General features: G+C 46.6%; 2 protein-coding genes and 1 long non-coding RNA gene across 16 annotated transcripts in view; 1 reads left to right on the top strand and 2 right to left on the bottom strand.

The window, feature by feature from the left end:
* Positions 1-4,759, top strand: part of LOC108408059 (uncharacterized) — a 29,379-nt gene extending 24,620 nt beyond the window's left edge. For 11 of the 14 annotated variants that reach the window (XR_012131323.1, XR_012131315.1, XR_012131314.1 and 8 more), the window contains 2 exons: positions 609-676; positions 3,428-4,759. This is a non-coding gene — a long non-coding RNA (uncharacterized lncRNA). Of the gene's footprint in view, positions 1-308; positions 426-608; positions 677-3,427 lie in introns of all 14 variants that reach the window. The other 3 variants (XR_012131312.1, XR_012131320.1, XR_012131311.1) reach the window with 2 other exon arrangements.
* HNF4A (hepatocyte nuclear factor 4 alpha) overlaps positions 1-5,202 on the bottom strand; it is a 59,144-nt gene extending 53,942 nt beyond the window's left edge. Inside the window, exon 1 of the mRNA XM_017677791.3 lies at positions 4,753-5,202. Coding sequence (XP_017533280.1) covers positions 4,753-4,801 — 49 coding nt within the window. The 5' untranslated portion in view covers positions 4,802-5,202. The remainder of the gene's footprint in view (positions 1-4,752) is intronic.
* Positions 5,203-11,136: 5,934 nt separating this feature from the next.
* Positions 11,137-19,744, bottom strand: R3HDML (R3H domain containing like). The gene is made up of 5 exons (XM_017677778.3): positions 19,487-19,744; positions 16,851-16,969; positions 16,599-16,731; positions 15,393-15,508; positions 11,137-12,032 (listed from the first exon to the last, which is right to left on the bottom strand). Exons 1-5 carry the CDS (start codon positions 19,742-19,744, stop codon positions 11,900-11,902), a joined length of 759 nt encoding a protein of 252 aa, XP_017533267.2. The 3' UTR covers positions 11,137-11,899.
* Positions 19,745-20,894: the final 1,150 nt, after the last annotated feature.

Genomic DNA, 20,894 nt, shown 5'->3' on the forward strand with positions numbered 1-20,894 from the left:
CTGAAGCTCTTTTACTCTCCTACATTCCCCCAGTGCCTAGCAGAATGCCTTGTGTACCATAATTCCCCAGGGAAGGTTTGTTGAAGAAATGAACATGTGACCAGTAAATGAATAAATGCAGAAGGCTTCCATTTAATTCTCACAACAGATGAACCATATGAGAGACAAGATCCGCTCTGGGTATCCATATCCCCCTTTATAAAATGGGACAAAATAAGGCAATGGTTTCCATACTCTGACTGACCTAGATACCCAAAATCACATAAGAAATTTAGTAAAAAATAAAATATTCTTGAAACTTATTCCAGGAGATTCTGATTCACCAGGTCTGGAGTGGAGCCCCAAAATATGTTTGTTCAAGAAAGTTTCCCATATGCAGCCAGTTTTGTGAACCATTGAACCACAGGGGTTGAAACTGAATTGAGGTAGGCTGGGAAGATGATGTGGAGAAAGGAGAAAAGGGAAAAAGGTGGGGGAGGCTGTATTTCGGGAATGGGAACAGCCATTCCTGATACCCAGCACAGTCCCAAAGCCAGCCAGTCTAGTGTCTACCAACTTTGGGCCCATCAATCCATCAATGAAATGAAGTACCTTTTCTCTTTCATTAGCTCATAGAATCTTCACAACAACCAAGGTTCATTTGATGAATGAAGAAATTGAAGATCAGAGAGCTAAGGCAAGTGCTCACCATTGCACAGCTTTAAGTGGGAGAGCCACTTATCCAAAGTGCCTCTGACAACAACCTCTGAGAAGGCCTATGGCTGAGGCCATTGGTTAAAGGAACTAGACCTATACACCCAGGAAAGATCAGGCTCATCTGGCCTTTAGAAACATATGCTGCCCTGATGAAGGACTGCTAACCATGTCCAAATTGCGCCCTCTCTTTTTACCTGTTCTGTCCTGAACACCTGCAAGTGCTGCTTTTCCAGCCCAGCCTATCACATACTCCATCCACCCATCCATCCGTCTTTTCATCTATCCACCCTCATCACCTCATTTATCCATACATCCACCCACCCATCTAGCCAGTTACTTATTCATCCACTTATCACATTCATCCACACATCTCTCCATCCATCCCACCCATCTGTCACATCTACTTATCCATTCATCCATCATCTGCCATGCCCACCCATCCATCCATCTACCCACCCACCCATCTTCCCAGTTTTACACTCATCCATTGATCTTATCCATCCATCTCTCCATCCAGTCCATTCCCATCCACCCATCTGCCCACCAACCCATCATACCCATTCATCAAACCATCTACTTATCCACCCACCCAGACATCTCCTCATTCATCCATCCATCTTCCCATTCATTCATTCATTAAATAAACTTCCATCAATGTCAACATAGAGTCAGACCCTGTGGTAGCCTGGAGTATAACAAAAAGAATCAGTCAAATACAGACCTTGCCCTCAAAGAGATTTGAGGTGCTTACAAAAATAACAAGTTCCCAAAAAGCCAAAATAATAATCCAGGGAAGCTTGTTGAAAGGAAAACAAGGGTAGGAAAATAACAAAGCTATGAGTCAGGTGAGACACAGATATGCATGCTATAGCATCTCACCCTCACAATTGTTAAGGCAGCTCCAGATTTGCCTCCCTACCTAGAGCCTGGCACCCAAAGTAAATACTGCCACAGAAGAGTCACAGGATACTCAGTTGTGGCAGATGCTGCCCAACAGCCTGCTTCCTTATGACACGGTGGTGTTGTATTTACCCAGGGCACATCTGGAAATGTCTGGAGACATTTTTGGTTGGCACAACTGATGGGGAGGGATGCTCCTAGCATTTAGTGACTCAAAGCCAGGAAGGCTGCTAAACATCTTACTAAGCACAGGACAGCCCCCCACAGCAGAGAATCATCCAAGCCAAGGTGTCAATAATGCCAAAACTGAGAAATTTTTTATTAGAGAACACCAGTTTTGTTTGGAGCAGGATTGTGCCAAACCTCAAGAAAAGAACATTGTCAGTCTAAGTCAGTCTTGGATTTCCCATTTCTTTCCACAAGACACTTGATTTCCCAGTGTTCCTGAGCTAGGGAAGTCTGCTGGGAGATGTCTAGAGAAAAATTGCTTTTTGATTACAAAACAAGTGCTTTGAGAATATTCCTCCCAGCTTCAGCCACCTAAGTGCAGGCCTGACGCCTGAGGCTGTGACAGCTACCATGGGTCTGTAATGGGACAAATACAAGGACCAAGAGCCAACATAGTGGGCATGGCAGAGAAGAAGGAAGGGAAGATCATGGATCTGGCTGGCATTGTTAGCAACTGTCATGTTTCTTAAAACCTTCCTCAGTTCATTCATCCACCAATTCTTATTGAGCATTTATTCTGTGCCAGTCACTGTGGGAGTGGGCAAAACTGAACAAACCATTGAAGTCCCTGACCTCATACAGCTTATGGTCTAGTGGGGGGATACAAACACCACAACACACGCGGACAACTGATCAGAGCAATGATGAGAACTGCAGTGCAGAACCCAGTGGGTCGCGAAATGCATTGCCAGGCTGGCAGAAGGTCAAGTTTACCCAATATCACTACACCAAAAGTCAACTCTTTATAGACTGTCCTACTAAGGTTTAAAAATGTGAGCAGCTGGGATTTATTGCATGCTTACTGGTGCCAGGCACTTCTCTAAGCACTCTTGCATTAATTTACTTGATGCTGGCCACAACCTTGCCCTCTATCGCCTCTCCTGAGGCTCTCTGCCCAGCCATATCTGCAGCTTAGCCAAGAGGGTCAGCACAGATGGATGCTATCAGGCCAAGAATCAGATGATTTTGTTTTTTAAACAATCCTTAGCTTTAGTTTTAGCTTCTCTCCTTGGAGATAACATATTATTTATCTGAAGCAACTGTTGTGAGAATTAAGTGAATAGGCATAGATTATCCATCCATCCAACCATCCAGCAAAGGCCTGTTGAATGCTTGCTATGTGATGAGCACAGCGTGGAGGTTGGGATGAAGGGACGTAGGTCATCCTACGAAGTAGACAGACGCAGGAGACAGAGAGACGCTGTCAGGTTATGTCATTATTCTATTAATCTTTGGGAGGAACTCTGTGGGGCCTTCTGTTTACCTCTAGCCTAGGCTGGCGGCCTGGGCTGTCCTTCCTCAAAAGCTATCTGGCTCCTTTGGCAGACAATGAATCTTCTTCTGGCCAAAGGGTCAACCGAGTTTTACAATTGTGTTTAACCTTGGATGAAGCACCTGAGGCAAGCCCACCCCTTTACCTGTGTATCTCTTTTAATCACACTGCCTCTTGTGAGATAGGTCCTGTTGTTGTCTCCACTTTACAGATGAGGAAGTAGATTCATAGAGGGGAAGTGACTTGCCCAAGGTCACACAGCTGGTATGGGGAATGTGTCCCCAGGCCATTTTTAGTTCTTCAGCCTCTGCTGTTTCCATTGCCTCACAGATGCCTGCTTGATGGTCTGTCAAAGAAGGAAGGTTCCTGGGACCAGCCAGGACACCAGTACCTGGTTCCTTGAGACCATCTGTCCTCAGATAATGAGGATAATAACTGATACTGACTACGTCCTTACAGTGCACGTACACCCTTGCTTTCCTTTGGTCCTCCCTGAAGGCCCTAAGATACCCTATTCTCACTTCAGAGAGAAGGCAGCCAACGCACAGAAGTGCCGAATAATTTGTCTAAAGTCGCAGAACAAGAACCGAGATCTACAGGATGCCAGAGGCCAAGCTCTGTGTGCGCATGCGATTTCAACTTATAAAATGCACCTACTTAATAAAATCCAAAATGTGCAAAAACAGTATAAACAAAAAAATTATGCAAAGCAAAAACAAAAACGTTTTCTTGGATCTCCCTCCTTCTTCCTCAGAACTCTGTTAACCGGTCTCTTTTCCCTTCCACTAGTTTTCTATGCAAATACAAATGTGTGTACATATGTATGGGTATATCCGTTCTCTTATCAGAAATGTAATATGCTATACACAGTCCTTCAGCTTTCTCTTTTCACTTAATGTAACTTGGAAGTCCTTCCCTACCTGCACACAGGTCTGCAGTTTTTCTCTTCAACAGTGGGATAGCATTCCATCCTAGAGATGCATCATGCTTCATTTACCCATCCTCCACTGCGGGACATTAGGGTTCTTCCAATTTTGGAGTCACCCTGACCGGTAGCCCTGAGCCCTTCACCATCGGTAACACGCTCTCCCTGAACCTCGTCTCCAAGTTTCACACATAGCACAAGAGCATTTCATTTTCCAACGTTTCATGCTCTGCCTTGCTTTACATGGCTTCCCCTTGGTGAATTATTCAGAGCTGATGGCCCTCCATGGAGGGGCTGCCAACCCTCCCCTTGGGTCTCATTCCCCCTAGACAGGAGCCGGCCCAGTGCTAGGCCCAGCAAGGCTGGCTACAGGCTTCAGCTTGTCCCCAGGGCAAAGTGGGGATGATGCTTCCAGCCCCACCCTCTGTGGAATTTCCAAAGGCCCCTTGAGATGCATCTGCAGGCAAGCGGTCTTAGCAGGCAGCATGAGCCAGGCCCCTGCTCTGGGATTACTGCAGCCCCTCCCATACCAATCCGCCATGCTCCTGTTTAGGGAGCTCAGTGAAAAGAGTCCCATGTCTTCCCTGAGGTTCCCGTCATCCTAGAGGAGCCTTTCCAGGGTCTCAGGGGCCCTTAGAAGCACACAGGGGGTTGTCCCATGGCCTCCCAAACTTGACCATGGTCCTGCCTGTCCAGTCCCCCGCCAGCTCCAGTCGCTGGCCCCACTCACCATAGGGACTCTCCACTGGAGCCCCAAGGGGCGCGTTCACACTGACCATGGCGGAGCCCACTCAGCTGGAGACACAGGGGCATGGAGGAGCCGGGCCCCACACAGAGCAGCAGCGGGGCCACCGGGAGCCAGTCCGGGAAGGCAGTGAGTACAGCCAGCTGCCACCGCCTGGTTATCTTATTGATTCTTCTAATCACCCAAGGTGGGTGGATACGTTAAAGAGTAACCAGTCACTTAGGGAACCTGCAGCTGAGGACTGTCACTGTTGCCATGGCAATAGCAACCTGGCCAGACCCGAGGTCCACTAGGGCCCCAGTCCTACATGTAGTTGGGGGCACCTAGAGCTAGATGTAGGGGACACCAGCACCCCCACCACACACACCCACAACTTGAGGTAAGGGACTGGCCAGGAGGGGATGGGGAGGTGAGAGTCCAACCTGGGTTGGGTTTTATGGCTCTGCAGAATGGGTGCGGCATGAGGTGGGAGGCAGAGGGAGAGGAGAAAAGGAGGAAGGTGGTGGACCGTACTTACTGAGCGCCTACTGTATACCAGGCCCTGTGCTAGGCTCCAATGATACAGAAGTGAGCAAAGCAGACATCACCCCATCCCCTGTGGAACTTGTGGACTAATGGAGCAGATGGTCATTAATCAGATAATATTAAAGATGCCATTCAAAGATAAGATTACCAACTGGTGAGTGTTATGAGGGATGGAGAAACACAGGCCTGATTCCAAACCCCTGGGCCAGAGGCTCTCTGTCTGGCCCCCCACCCCACTGCTGAAATCTGCATTCTGGTCTCTGCATCAGAGCCATCCTGCATTTTAGCTCTCTTGTATACTGGACGCTTGCTGCCTGGCTTTTGGGGGAACAGTCCCATTTCTCTTGTCCCAATGCTGGATCTTGAGGCCTGATTTGGGATTCCCAAATCAAGGTCTTCATCATGTTGAAGTGCTCAAAAGAGAAGCAGTAAAACCGGGGACTCGGCAGAGTCAGCAAAGCCCAGCTCCATCATTGTCTTGCGGTACAGATTTTGGCAAATCATGCCATCGCCTGACAGTAATAGCTCCCGCTGACGTTGCTCCACTTTTAAGACAGCTAATTATTCACGAGAGCTAAGAAGCCTCCCTGTCCAGTCTCTTCCTTCCAGGACGCTTGCTCAGCCACCTCAGGGTGCCTTCCAGGCCCCTCCTGATGGACACTGGGGTTGTTTCCAGGGCTTCGTTCCTTCTCTTCTCACCTGACCTGCCTCACTTTCCCGTCTTCTCTTCCTCCCACCCAGTTGAAAGCCGCAGTCTGTTATCTTTGTTTTGCTCTTGCTTCTCTCTCAGTTCCTTTCTTTCAACCATCTGATGAACATCCAAGCCTGGATGAACCTAAGCATCTCGCTGTCTTCACGCCTACATGCTGGCAGCCAGAAAAATCACTTAGAGGACGGATGGCGGCCACCATAGGTTCATGATCACTGCCTTCAACAGATCCCTCCCCATTGAAAAACTTCTGCCCCGCCTCTCTTCTCCTTGCTTTTCTGCTCTCTACGGCTATTTCAAACCTTTTCTCTCCCCAAACTCTTTCCATTTTCACCCTGAGGAGGATGAGACCTTACCTTCTTCATGGAGAAAAGAAGCCCTAAACCTGGCCCTGCCTGAGCTCCCCACCCGAATCCACCTGCCTTTGCACTTTGCTCACCCACTGGCGTCTGCCCTTCCTCCTACTTGGAGCCCCACATGACCACATGTGATTTCCCTTATATATGCAGCCTCTCCCTCCTTAGACTTTTAGATCAACTTTATTGAGGTATAATTTACATGTAATAAAATGTACCCTTTTTTGATGTCCTTAATTAAGACACAGAACATTTCCATCACCACCAAAGTTCCCTTCATTCCTCTGCAGTCAGTCCCCCAGCACCTCCTATTCCATGCAACTGCTGATCTGCTGTCACTCTAGATTAGGTTTGTCTGTTCTAGAATGCATAGAAATAGAATCCAATGGCATTTACTCTTTTGTGTCTGGCTTCATTTGCTCAACATGCTTGAGAGATTCATCTATGTTCGTGTCCTTTTTCCTTGCTGAGTAGTATTCCATTGGGTGGATCTACTAAAATTTGCTCTCCTGTTCAGACGTGGGAGTTATCTCCAGTTTGTGGCCATGGTGAACTAAGCTGCTGTGTATATTTGTGGGCAAGTCTTTGTGTAGACATATGTTTTCATTTCTCTTCATTAAATTTCTAAGGCAAGAATTGCTGTTTGGTATATTACATATATGTTTAATTTATAAGAAACTCCCAAACTATCATCCTAAGAGGTCAAACCATTTTTTATTCCTGCCATCAGGGTAAGAGAGCACCTGTTTGCTCCACATCCTTATCGATGTTTGTTATTGTCAGTATTTTTAACTTCAACCATATGGTGTGATCTTTCCTTTTGCTTTTGTTTGTTTTGAACTAGTTTTATGAGTGAAAAGAGTTCTGCTTTCATGTGTTAAAAATGACAATCGTACAAATAGCATATCATGAAAAATAAGCCTTCCCCTTGCCTTAAATCCTACATCTTATTCCTTTGAACTTTTAAACAAATTTTTGCATACATTTCCAGGAATTATACATATACCCACACATACACAAGGCTATGGATGGAATTGTGTGCTCCCGAAATGCGTATGTTGAAGCCCTCCCTCGCCCCAATGTAATTGCATTTGAAGATAAGAGCTTTACAGAAGTAGTGATGGCTAAATGGGGTCATAAGGGTGGGGTCCTGAGCCTATGGAATTAGTGTTCTTACAAGAAGAGACACCAGAGTCCACTCTCTTTCCCTGCCATGTGAGGACACAGTGAGAAATTTCCTGTCTGCAAGCCAGGAACCTATTTTGGTTACCAGAACACATCTATTCTGGTGCCCTGATCTTGGACTTTCTGCCTCCAGAATTATGAGAAAATAATTTTCTTTTGCTTAAGCCACCCAGTCTAAGGTATTCTGTTGTGGTTGCCTGTGACTCATATATACACACAAATGTAAATGCATATAGATACTCAGGAAGATATTAAACATGCTCTTCTGCCACTTGCTCTTTTCCCCCTTAGTATCTAAGGGCCATCTCCCTACCAGCGTACCTACCTCATCTCTTGAGTAGCTACATAGCATTCCATTGTGTGGATGCTCCATAAGTGATTTTACTAGTGTCTCATTGCTAGACACTTAGGTTATTTCCAAGCTTTTGTTACCACAGTGAATGTCTTTGTACACTGACATCTCTTCCTTTAAAAGCCCTCTTCCCTTGGCATCCAGACACTATAGTCCTGGTTTTTGTCCTCCTTGATTGCTCTTTTCTTCCCTCTCTCTTGACATTTTATGCTTCTCTATCCTTAAATACTTGAGTTTCTTGGGGCTTAGTTCTAGATTTACTTCTTTTTTTTTTCTCCTTCTCTATTATCTCTCCATAAGGCTACTCCCAATCGCATATTTCTAACCTAAGTTTCTACTCTAGAAACCAGATTCATATATCCAACTGTCTTCTACATATTTCCATTTATTTTTCAAATTCATCCCAAATACAATTGGCCCATAATCACACTCTTGCTCTTTATTTCCACCAGAACTCCTTCCCCTGCACTCCCCATCTTGATAAACTGATGCCCTCATCCACTTCGACTTCATCTCCTTCACATCCTCTCCCAGCCACTACAAAGCCCCCTTGATTCCACTTTTTAAACATCTCAAAAATGTATCCATTTTTCTCGGCTTCCAGGATCATCATCTTGATCTAAGCCACCCTTTTTTCTCACCTGGATCACTGACATAGCCTTTTTCCTGAGTCCCAGCAACCGCTCTGGCCCTGTCAAATCTATTCCCCATGAATATGGCTGGAATTATCTTTCAAATGCAAATCTGACATGTCATTCCACTGTTAGAATATTGCTGTACCTCTTCATTGTCTTCAAGTGAAGTTCCAAGACTGTTCATGACCTGGCCCCTGCCTCCTTTCCCAGGGTCATTTCATGCCCTTCCACCCCACCACACACATCAGGTCTTCTTTTAGTTCTGATATGATCCCCAGCTTTCCAGCCACATTGTCATCACTGCCTCAGAGCCTGACCAGCTTCTCTTCATTAAAACACAGCCCTCTGCAGGAAGACCCACATGGCTACCCATTCTGGTTTAGCCTGCACTCAGAATACCCTGTTATTCTCCAGGGGGCATTTACTTCCATTATAATAAAGTATTTGTATTCATCTTCTGTTGAACTCCTGACTAGTCCTTCTAGAATTATAAGCTCTAGGAACACATTATAGATCTCAGAGGTGGATAAGCTTTTTCTGTAAAGGACCACACTGTAAATATTTTAGGCTTTAGGTGTACAGACTCTTGCAGCTACTCATGTCTTCTGTGGAAGCCTGAAAGCAACGATAGACAATGTATAAACAAATGAGCATGGTTGTATTCCAATAAAACTTTATTTATAAAAACAGTAGTGGGCCAGATTTGGTTTATAGGCTATAGTTTGCCCACCCTGATCTATATATTAATGACCTCTATGCTCAGAGTGGCACTTTTATAGCACTTACTATTCCAGGGGTTTTCCTTGTATTCATTCCTTTAATGCTTCAAATGATGTCATGAGACAGGTACTATTAGTTTCCACATTTACAGATGGGACTGAAGCCCTGAGAGCTTGCGGTAACTTATCCAGAGACACTCAGCCACCAAGTTAAATATGTATCTGGGTGGCCTGGTTCCAGAGCCTGTGCTCTTAACCCTCCTGGTTGGTGAGTGTATGAACAAATGAGCTATCAAATAAGATTGGTGCTGTGTAAATCTTCAAAAAGTATAAAATACTACAGAGGTTTGAAAGTTGTTACAGATTTCTTGCCACAAAAACTTCCCTTTCCCTTGGAACAGCAGCTTAACAAGCCGGGTCCTCTGGGCAACCCCATTCACCCCCAGGTCGGTCTGCAGGCCGCGGCGTGGCCAGGATGAGCATGGCCAACTTGCTCATTTCTCCTTTGGTATGCGATCGTCCCAAAGGCAGGTCAGAAATGGGGAACTCAGGAGGTCAATTGGAGTCCCCACCCTACAATGGCACGTTTTGCTTAATTGTCTCTGCTGTAGACCAATCCCTGAGTCTCTCCCTTCTTGGCTGAGAGGCAAGAGAGTGAATGGGTTAAGACACTGGGCTTGTGGATCCTATAAACATATTCAAATCCAGCTTCTTAGACTCAGTTTTTACATCTGTAAAACAGGGATTGGAAAGGTATCTATCACTTAAGAAAATTGACGCTTCAATAACATTAAAAGTATACCGAACAGTTTATAAGGGCCGGTGGTGGTTGTTCTCACTATCCTGGTACCCAGGGCACAGGAAGGCCATGAGGGGCAGTCAGACTACACAGGCTTTGGGTCAGATGAAGCTGAATTCAAATTCCACGTCTGCTCCTTACTGGCCATGGATCTTATGCACATCACTTAGTTCAGGAGTTCACATGCCCCTTAAATTTCTGGGACAATTTGGGAAATTGACATAGGGTTGGTAAGCCTTTGTTCCCCCCCATATAAAGACATTAAGAACTTTTAAAAAAATCTAACATTTATTATTACCATTGTTTTATAAATGATAGCACATTTTAATACCCTCCACTAAAATAAGGATACAATCCGAGAATAAGGAACTTAACAACAGTGTCCTTGTTTCTCTTATTTTATAGCATTTGGAAATGGACACTCACCCTACCCTTCATTTTTCTCATGTGTAAAAGGGAGTGATGACACATACTCACGCACGTGTGCACTGATCTGGCCACCACGCCTGGTGCCAGGTGGGGGCTGAGGGGCCATTAGCCGCCTTTCCTGGTCTTCCTCTGGAGCCGGTTTCCCCCTCACTTCATCTCTCCCTGCCTGATGTCCTTCTCTCCTCTTCGACCCTCCTGGGAGTACAGTGAGGAAGGGAGGGACCAGAAAGAGCCACTGGGTCAGATCTCAAAGGACTTCATTGCCGCGGGGGTTGTGGTGGGGAGGGTCAGGGTGCTGACGAGCACAGGCCCTGGCTTAGGTGCAAATGACAGACGGGAGAGAGCTCACTCCATCCGGGACACTGCGAGGACTCTGGGAAAGGGGCTGTTCTCCATCCAGGTCTGTTGCGGGGAGGCTCTCCAGCCAGGCAGGGGGTTGGCCCCAGCGGGAGGGCAATGTCTGAGGGAGAGATTTTACTATCTCTGGAGACAAAAGGACTTTTGTGTGTTATGATACCTGGGTGGGGTGGGGTGAGGTGGGGAGAGGGAAATGGTTTCTGGGAATGAGAAAGATTCTACGAAGAAAGGAAGTGGGGTGGGGGTGGGGGAGCAGATGGGGGAAACAAGCAGAAGAAAGAGAGGCCAAGGTGGGGAGACCGAGTGACAGAGAGAGAAGACAGGCCCAGAAAGGGAGTCCCTGGCTGTGGTTTTGACTCAGTCCCCCCAGAGAGGGGTTGAACAGCCTGCAGGGGGTGTCCGAACCTGAGCTGCAACCTGGGTGCTGGCGCAGACAAGCTGCCGGTGCTCAGGAGCTCACACCCCGTGGCTGAGCCTCGGTGTCCCCATCTGTAACAGGGGAGCCTGTTCCCTGTGGTGGCTCCAGCAACCTCAGTGGGAGTGGGGTGTCCACAAGCCAATGTCAATGACTTTTTAAGAGCTTGGACTTGAAATGCGCCCAACTCAGGGAAGGAACCCCAGGTCCTCCAAGGCTCCCAGAAGCTGGTTGTCTGTTACTGGATGAATGGAGGTGGGCTTCAGGCTAAAGATGATTTAATAAATACTTTTCATTGGATGACAAAGCCTTGTAGCTTTGAGACTTAAGAGTACCCAAACTGCGGCTGCCTTTGTTCCTCCCAGGCCTGGCTCTCTGAGAAGTGAGTCTGTTACCGAGGCAGAGATCCACAGAAAAAGGCCCTAGAAAAGAAAGGAGTAACTGAGGAAGGAAGAAAAAGAAGGAGGTTGTATTCTTCTGACAGATGCTGGGCATTTAGGAAATGGAAGCAGGAGGGAAAATTCAGATCGATGGAGTGAGCCCAGTTCCTGTTGTTTAAAAAAAAAGACAATTATTCCCTGGCCAGGTCTTTGGGAAGGGGCCCGGAGGAGGGCAGGCCCAGCTGGTAGCCCACCCGAGCCCAGGGAAAATTCAGAACCGCAGAAGCCTGTTGGATCTGAGCCCAGAGGAGCACATGTTGCTATTGCAGCTACCTTGGTAGCTGAGGGGGCAGGCGGAACATGGCCTCCCCATCTTGTAAGGAGCCTCTCCAATCCAGTTGCCCCTGGAAGAGAAAAGGTCCCAGGGAGGTGGGGTTGGGAGACAGAGGAGAGTTACATGAGCAACGGCACCCAGGTTTCCAAATCTCAGCGCCACCACTGACTAGGCACGTCCCAGCTGCAAACCTCGGTTTCTTCCTCTGTAAAACCAAGAGGCTTCCCTCTCTCCCAGGGTCACTGCCGAGATGAAATAATGGAGCCATGTGTGCGTGCACCTAGCACCATGCCTGGCAAATGACTCCCCAGTAAGTGTTGATTTTCTTATTCCTTCCACCCCTACCTCCCCTATTCCCCACTCAGGCATATCTGAGTTCTGGTCCTGGATTCTGCCACCTGCCAACTGGTGACAGGGTAAACCACCTCATCTCCTGAGCTTTGATTTTATCCTGTGAAAAAATAAAGGAAATGGTGTCCATAAAAATGATGTGAAAACACTTTAACTTTTAATAGTGCTGTGCAAAGAGAGCCGGAATATATGGATGGTGAATGTAATTCAGTCACAGGGGGAAGGGCTTACAAAGCCTTGTCATGGTCACTGCTATTCATTTTTTCCACGACCTGATCCCAAATCCATCCTACCTGCTCCTGAATGAATCCTCTCAACAGGACGTGGCTTTTTTCAGGGAAGGACAGGGAGTTACCGCTTAGTGGTTACAGAGTTTCTCTTTCGGATAATGTAAACGTTTAAGAAATAGGATGATGGTTATACATTGTGAATGTAATTAATGCCACTGAGCTGTACAGTTAAAAATGGTTAAAATACCAAAGTACGTTATATGCATTTTACAACTGTTTTTAAAACATCTACCAAATCTACTATTTTGGTAATCTGCCAAAACCCATTGAATTGTACACTTCCAATAGGTGAGTTGTATGGTATGTGAATTGTATTTCATTAAAGCTGTTTAGGAAAAAAAAAAACACCGTCGTCCTATTCTCCTGCTCAAGAACTTTTAGTGGCTCCCCATTGCCTATTCAGGGATTGACAATTTTTAATGTAAAGGGCCAGATAGTAAATATTTTAGGCTTTCAGTCCATATGTCTCTACAGTTTGAAGGCAGCCCTAGATAATATGTAAATGGATGGCATGACTGTGTTTCAATAAAACTTTACTTACAAAAATAAGCAGTAGGCCTATGTATGACCCTGGGCCACATTTGCTGAGCCCTGGCTTGTAGAATCACATCTACATCTACAGCTTTTGGTCAGGTCTCTAGACCAGCTGGCAGGTCCAGATTACATAGCTCACCTCCCCACAACTCTCTTCTCCATTCCAGCCCACAGATGTCTCTTTTTCTCCCTCTTCCTTCCTCAGGGTCTAGTCATTCCTCCGGCTCTTGCTTGTGGCTGCCTAATGATCTTACCACTGGCCTGTAGTAGTTATTTTTGTGAGTCCCAGTGCCTTATTTTCCCACACTTCAAATGAACATTCTCTGTGGGCAGCAATGGAATCTTTTTTCTCCAGCAGTGATTGTTGAATGACTGGAAATAAAGTTAGTCAAAGTGCCTGGAAAAGTTTGCATTTCTGGTTTCATGCAGGACTCATTCATTCATTCAACACTTCCACACACTTCCAGAGCATCTGTTGGGCCTCAGGATTTGTGCCTGATGTTGTGAGTCCTCTGAAGTTTGGGGACAGGGAAAATGAATGGTGGAAACACTTGGGGTGATGGAATCAAAGTCATTCTTTTTTTGTTTAATTTAACCACTTGGAAAAAAGTTCTACTGCTTTAAAAAAGCCAAAGGGTTGAAATCACTGTAGTAGAATATAGAAATGAGTCAGTCTATATCCCACCCTCAAGGAGTTTCTAACCTACTTATAATCATGGCCACCACTTATTTAGCATGTACCATGGGCAACTATGACTATGATCCTCTGTGAACCAGATAGCATTAGCCCTATTTCAGAAGAGGAGACTGAGATCCATAGAGATGAAGTGACTTATCTAAAATCCTCAGTGTACGTGGGTTAGGGCTGAGAATCAAATCCAGACCTGGTAATAACAATAAGAACAACACGTATTCTAAAATTAATATGAGCCCTGGGGTGTACCTGTGTCAGCTCACATAATTCTCTCAACAGTTTATGAGCAGGTATTATTTTCTTCTCATTTTGCAGATGAAAAAAAACAGGCAGGGAGAAGCTCAGTAAAATGTGAACTCTGACAGTCTTTACTCCAGAGCCTAAAAATCTGAATAACTATACTATTAATATTCAATGCCAGAAAAAAATTGATATATCAGCAAGTTGGAATGGTCCCCTAAGCTGTTTGTAACAGAATTTGGTTTGTTGTATTTTTCCCTGTCTGATAAAGCTGGGTTACAATATGGTACTTTGTCATTAGATGTCACCATCTAACAAATAAATAGCTTGAGAATTTGTGTTCAAGATACCAGTGACTTCAAGATTATCAGGATAGTAGAGCTGACAGAAGCCAGGATTTGGAATCAAGGCTTTGTGTTTCAAACAGCTCTGCTACTTACTGGCTTTGTGACTTCTGGTAAATTACTTAACCTCTCTGATCCTCAATTTCTTAATATGTACAAGGGAAAATGTATTCCCAGTATCCCTCCCTTTTCTTGTCTTCTTTCTCTCTTTTGTCTCTTCAATGAGATAATAAGGTGAAAGTATTTTGTAAATGGTCTAGGGCTACATGAGGGTAAAAGATGGTTATCATTTAATTTTGAAATTCTAAATATCATGTCTACTTAGAACCTTGTTTTTGTACTAGAATCTAATGTTCGCAAGTGTGTATACTCTGCATGGATGGGAACAGCCATGCCCCTTGCTCTGCCTTTCCAAGGGACTTGCATATGAAGATCACTTGTGACCTCTGTCCCACCAAGCTGGTTGGAGAATCTGGGAGAAGGAGCCAAGCACGCTCAGGCTACCTTTCCTTTCTTTCCTTTGGGCTCTGCATGCTTGCAGGGAACATGTGCTCATGGTTCTTGGTCGCTCTGTTTCTTGTGATAGGCTTATGGGGCTGGCACTGCACTTGAAGGAAGAGGCCTGTGGTCATCTGGGGTTGCCGGTCAGTGGGTGTGCAAGGCTAATTCAAGAGTGAGGTATTTGCAAGCCCACTTGGCTGTCAGATCTAAACTACATTCTCCACTACTGACTTCATCAGTGAGGCTGCCTATCCACCTGACTTGGTCCTCTATCTGTCTCCCAGTCAATTCGGAAAACTTGGGTAAGGAAAAAGGATTATGAATTGACTCTCAAACTGCCAAATTTTATGGTATTGAGCTTACTTAGAATGGAGGAAGGTCAAGTATCCTGTCTTCCTCTTCTTTGAATTCTGCCCGCTCCACCCCAGGGTCCACCCTTCTGCCCAGAGCACCCTCTGCCTCAGGGCTGCACTTACTTAATGGCATAGTTGCAGACCAGGTATACTGCCTGGTGCCAAGTATCGCCCCAGACGTTGATGCTGCCGCAGGTGTGGATGGCACAGCCCAGCTGACTGGAGGATGCCCACACCATCTGAGGAAGGACAAAGACAAAGGAGCTATAAGAAAGACTCAGTGGGGCCCAGGTTCCCTGGACCTGGGGGCTCCTGGACTAGGTACAAGGTGGGTGCATTAGGGGAGGTCTTCCTGATGGAGGCAGTCTGCCTCGTCCCAAGGTGAGGAGGTTGGAAGCACATTGTACTATAATGTTTCTCAAACTTTGTTTTTTTTTTCTACAACCAACTGTAAGGGATGAATTTTATATTGTTACTCTGTACACAAAACACACATGCACACACAGTTGGAACAAAAGTTTTATGAACCAATATTTAATCTTATCAAAAGTGATATATATGTCAATACTTCCTTTACTGTTTTATTACATTTCTTTCTTTTTTCCCTAGTGACCACTGTTTGAAAATTACTGTTGTATTGGAGGTTAAAAGACAAATTTTAGAGATAAACAGCCTTGGATCAGAATCTCAGTATCACTAGCTGTGTGACTTTGACCAAGTCACCTAACCACTCTGTGCCTCAGTCTCTTCTTTGGTAAAATGGATGTAGTAATATCTCATGGAATGTCAGGAAGGACATTTTATTTAGGCCTCACATTTCCTAGAAGGTTTCAAATTTAGATTTTTGACAGTAAGTCCAAACAAGTCCAACAGAGACTGAGATGGCCAGAAGAAGATATTTGTCATACAGCTAGATGTTCTGTCCCATTTCTTGCAACATTATATTGCATGGCATTTTGATGTATGATAAGTGTTAACATATTCAATATTAGCATTCAAAATATACTACAGTTTTTGGCATTTCTTTTTTTTAAGAAGTGGGAAAATGCTAGAAAATGTTTGGATCTGTTGCATCCGAAATCACTCTTGAGCTGGTCAGTATCTCCAATTCAGGGTCAAGCAATCTGGTCCACCCACCTAAGACACTCAAACAAGATCCAGTTCAGCTCAATTCAATATGTACATAACTTTCCAGGAATATGCTTATTATGCAAAAGGAAGTCCATAGGGGCCTCTCTTCTATTTCTGATTTCTGTTCCACCACCTTCTTTTTCTTCTGAGCTACCGAGATGTGTTCTCCCACCGCCTCTAGTCCTGACCGAGGGGTACCTGGGTATAGTGGGAGCACACAGGGCCGCTGCAGTGCCAGGGGCAGTGCGGGTTACAATCCCTCGAATCTGGAAACAAGTAGTGCCGCTTCTCCTCAGACCAAGACTGCATGAGATCTACCACTGAGCCATACCTGGGAAGGCAGAGAAGATGGAAGGCGCTGGGTGGGAGAATGGCAAAGTCGCTCTGCCACCAATTTCCTGGGTGCCCTTGTTGAATGACTGAATGAAGGAAGGGCAGAAGGCCACTCACCCGCCAGAATGGATGGAGAGGTTCTGGCCCACATATCTCATCAGCTGTGAGGGCCCATGAGCCCAGATGCACTGGGCGGCCCAGGCCTCAGCTGTCCTGGCCAGCCGCTCATCCCAGACCTAGGGACAAAAAGGTCATGACGTTGTCCGGGGAAAATACCCACCATCATCCCAAAAGTATATGGAGGTTCATGTTTACCCAGTGCCATTGCTCCCCTACAAGGTCCACAGCAAGTCCACAAGGAGCAAGACCCACACTGGGTCTCTGGCTCCTCGCCTGATGCCCTTGTGCCCTTGCTGGACTTCAAGCCTGGGGCTCGCTGCTCTGAGTGGGGTCCCAGGCCACCTGTCCAGGTGTTCATGGCAGTCCCCAGAGGTGACCAAGCCCAGGATGACAGGAAGATGACTACATTTTTATTATATTTATTGTGTTTTTCAAATGTGTTTCTTTCACATTAAAAAAAAAATGTGGTTCAAATAGGTGTTTTTGAATATAGTGAAAACATGCACAGTTTAATAGGCAAGATGTCCAGAGGAGGAAAGGTAGAAAGTCTCTCATCTCTGTCCTACACTTGTCCCCGAGCCGCCCTGCCCCCTAGAGGCAACAATGACTATGAATTTCCTGTGTCCTCTTCCAGGAATGCTGTTTCTATGCAAGCATGTATATATACAGATACATGGTTATACATATATTATACATGTAAAAAATTACCCTTAAGATAATATTATATATATAATTTTTTTGACAAATGGTACATGCCAGGCATTCTATCAGACACCTAGCTCTTTTTACTTAACAAGTAGGTTATCTTAGTGATTAATCCACACCAGTATACAGAGAATGCCCTCATCTTTCTTAACAGCTTCATAATTTTCTAATGTATGAATGCCCCAAGTTTTATAACTTGAAAAAGCATCACTTAAAAAAAAATACTAGTTCCCTTCCACTCAGGCTTCCTGGGATTCTCTGAGATATTCATTCGTTTTATTTGTTGGTTCAGAAAGTATTCAACAGTATTTCTAGGCAGTGAGGATGCACAGTTTAGCAAGGGAATGGGGCATTAAATAATCATCACAATCCTGGTGGGTGTGAGAATGTGAAAGAAGGGACTGGAACTTTCTGGGGGCTGTGTGTCAGTCAGACAGGGCTCCCGGAGCAAGGGGTATTTAGTCAGACACCTGTATTGTGGGGCAGATGCCAGCTAATGAGGAAGAAATGGTGGTACAAAAGAGAGGTCCAACCATCTCCACAGGGTTGTCAGCCTCATACTCTTTTAGGGAAAGCAGAGGATCATGTCCTTTTTGCTACAAAGGGGTAAACTGAGGGCAGGGGCATGCTAACATCAAACCCACACTCACTGACCCTCCCCAGGTCCCCTGGTGAGGCATTTAGCTGTGTTCCACAATGCAGGCAATAATGTGTGTCTTGCACACACAACTGGTGCTCGATAAATGTGTCATTGTTTGAAAAAATGGAAGGCCTTCCATGTGTCAGTTGCTGTGTTAATACATGAGTGAGTCAGTCAATGAACAAATAAGTGATTCCCCCACCTCTAGTTGCCTGCTATGCCAGCTCCTGTCCCCACCCCTCCCCAACTCCTTATTACCACCAGACACTGTATTATCCATATATTTGGGGGTTGATGCTTGTTTTCCAACCTCCCCAGTGAACAGGAAGCTCTGTGAAGTAAGAGACCTCGTCCATCCTGTGCTCAGCAGTGTTCACAAGGTTTAGCATGGTGCCTGGCTCCCAGCAGGAGTTAGAACACAAGTGAATGGACACATTGCAAAAGTATAAGAATTCTCAGGCTGTTGACTAGCACATATTTGTCTTGGAGGAGGTGGGCTGGCAATCTTTCCCTGAAGAAATCTGTGGGTGGGTATGAAGCCTATCTCTCCAGGCTGGTTTGGGACAATGGTCCTGAGGGAGTGGCTGTGATAAAGAAGAAGTCTGGCTTCTGGGGGGCTGGGGTGAGAGCCTCGGCTCTGCCTCTTTGAGGGTAGGCATCCAGCCTCCTCCACCCATCAGCGGCTGGTTTTCCTCAGCCTGAGACCCCCCAGGTACCAGTCCCCACTGCTCCAAACTCCACCTCCACAGGCTGGAGGAGGGAGGTCTGGGTGTGTCCATCAAACCCCTGGGACAAAGAGACAATACCCTGGAAAGCTCTAGCCACCCACCCCCTGCAGGTCCCCAGTGGGGAGCCAAAATTCGTGGGCAGGGTATTGTGTCAGTTAAGAAGACAACCTTCAGCAGCAGACAGACCTGAGGTTGGAATCCCAACTGGATGATCCTTGGCAAATTAATTTCTGCATCTCAGCTTCTTTTATTTGGAAGATAGAGATGATAATTCCCACCTTGAAGGAGGAGGAGTACCCTCAAGGTCATGTATAATGCCTAGTGCACAGTGGATGCTCTGTAAATAACAGTCCTCTGCCCCTCCCTCCCAGGAGGACCTGTGCAACCACCTTCGTTTTCTTATCTGTAAAATGGGCAGAATTCCTGCCCTTTCCACAGAGCCCAGATTACCCAAATACTGGCTAGTGGGGCCAGATTGGCGAATGGTCCAGCCCTTCCAAGACTCAACTGAGTCAACTGGCTTTTGCTAGGAGGGACACTGGGGACAGCATGGGGCTCACCATATATTCCATGTTGGCGGCAGGTGGGTGTACACTGGCCTGGATGTGGTTGTGATAATCCAATAAGGCATTCATGTCCTGAGCAGAGATGTGGCGCATCTGCCGGTACCGGGGCACCCCCAGAGCACTCAGAGGCTGCTCAGCTGTGCCCTGTGTCTGGGCCAGTGCGAGGGTGACATTTGCCATCAAGGCGTTCACTGTCTGGCCTGCCCAGAAGAGCAGGCCTGCCAGGCCCACCGTGCCTGGCAGCAGGGGCATAGCTCCCTGGGGGGGTCAAGCATCTGCTTCGTGCAGTCAGAGCCAGCTGCCTGGATGGGGGGAGCATGAGGGTATTAAACCATTAGTATTCTCTGGCATTGCTACGGCAGAGGATGCTACCCCTCAGAACTTGGCAAAGACCCCCTGACTCTGCTCTGGTCCAGGTGCCCAAATACCCTGTCCTTCCCACCCTTGTGGACTGAGTAGGACTGAGTGGATTGGGCAATGGAAAGAAATGTCCAGACAGCAGCTAAGCCGGACCAGGCCCAGGGGTGGCATGGTGCTACCACGTCAATGGTTCTACCAGGAGCCAGGGCCCCAACCCCCCAGCCCAGGAGACAGACACCAGTCTGCTCCAGCCTGGACCCCCGCTTCAGCAATCCTGCTCCAAGTGAGACCCTCCCTTTGAGGGGCAGGGCCAAACTTCCCCAAGGCAGAGTGCAGGGTCCTCTCAGCCCTGAGTTGCTGCAGTTTTGAGGTTGAGAGCAAGACACAGAAAATAACCAGAGAGGCAGAGAGAAAGAAAAACAAGAAACAGAGAAAAAGAAAATGACAGATTAAAAAGGTGACTGTGGAGAAAAGAGATCAGAAGAAAAAAAATGAAACAAACAGAAAGGCAGAAAGAAACAAGAGAGAATGAGAGATGATAAGGGAAAACAGAAAGAACAGGGGAGAGAAATAGAGGTAGAAAGACAAAGGGAAAAAGAACAGAGAGGATGGAGAGAGAAATAGATAAAGCGAACAGAGCCAGGGAGCCGCGTGGAGACCAGGCAACCGGCTCCCCAGGGGCTCATACCCACAGTGGGCAGCCCAGGCTGGTGGCAGAAGGCGGGAGGAGGCAGGGGGTCTGCAGACACCCTGGCCCTCCTGGCAGTGCAGCGACTTTAACAGTCCCCTGGGAGCTGATGGCCTCTGACGTCTGTGGCCCCACAGCCCCCTCCCCTTCCAGCCTGGCCAGACTTGGACCAGAAGCTCCGCCTGCCCGTCTGTGGGCTTTGCTCTCCCTCCCTCTCACGCCTCTGCAGTTCCTGCCACCACCTGGGGTGTGCAGGGCTGGGGCTCAGATGCTGGTCAGGGTAGGGATGCAGCAGAGACCTCCAGATCCCAGGAGGAAATACTGCCCCCCACCTCCGGAGTCCGCAGATGCAGT

The sequence above is a fragment of the Manis javanica genome, chromosome 5 (assembly GCF_040802235.1).
Source record: "Manis javanica isolate MJ-LG chromosome 5, MJ_LKY, whole genome shotgun sequence".
Taxonomy (NCBI): domain Eukaryota; kingdom Metazoa; phylum Chordata; class Mammalia; order Pholidota; family Manidae; genus Manis; species Manis javanica.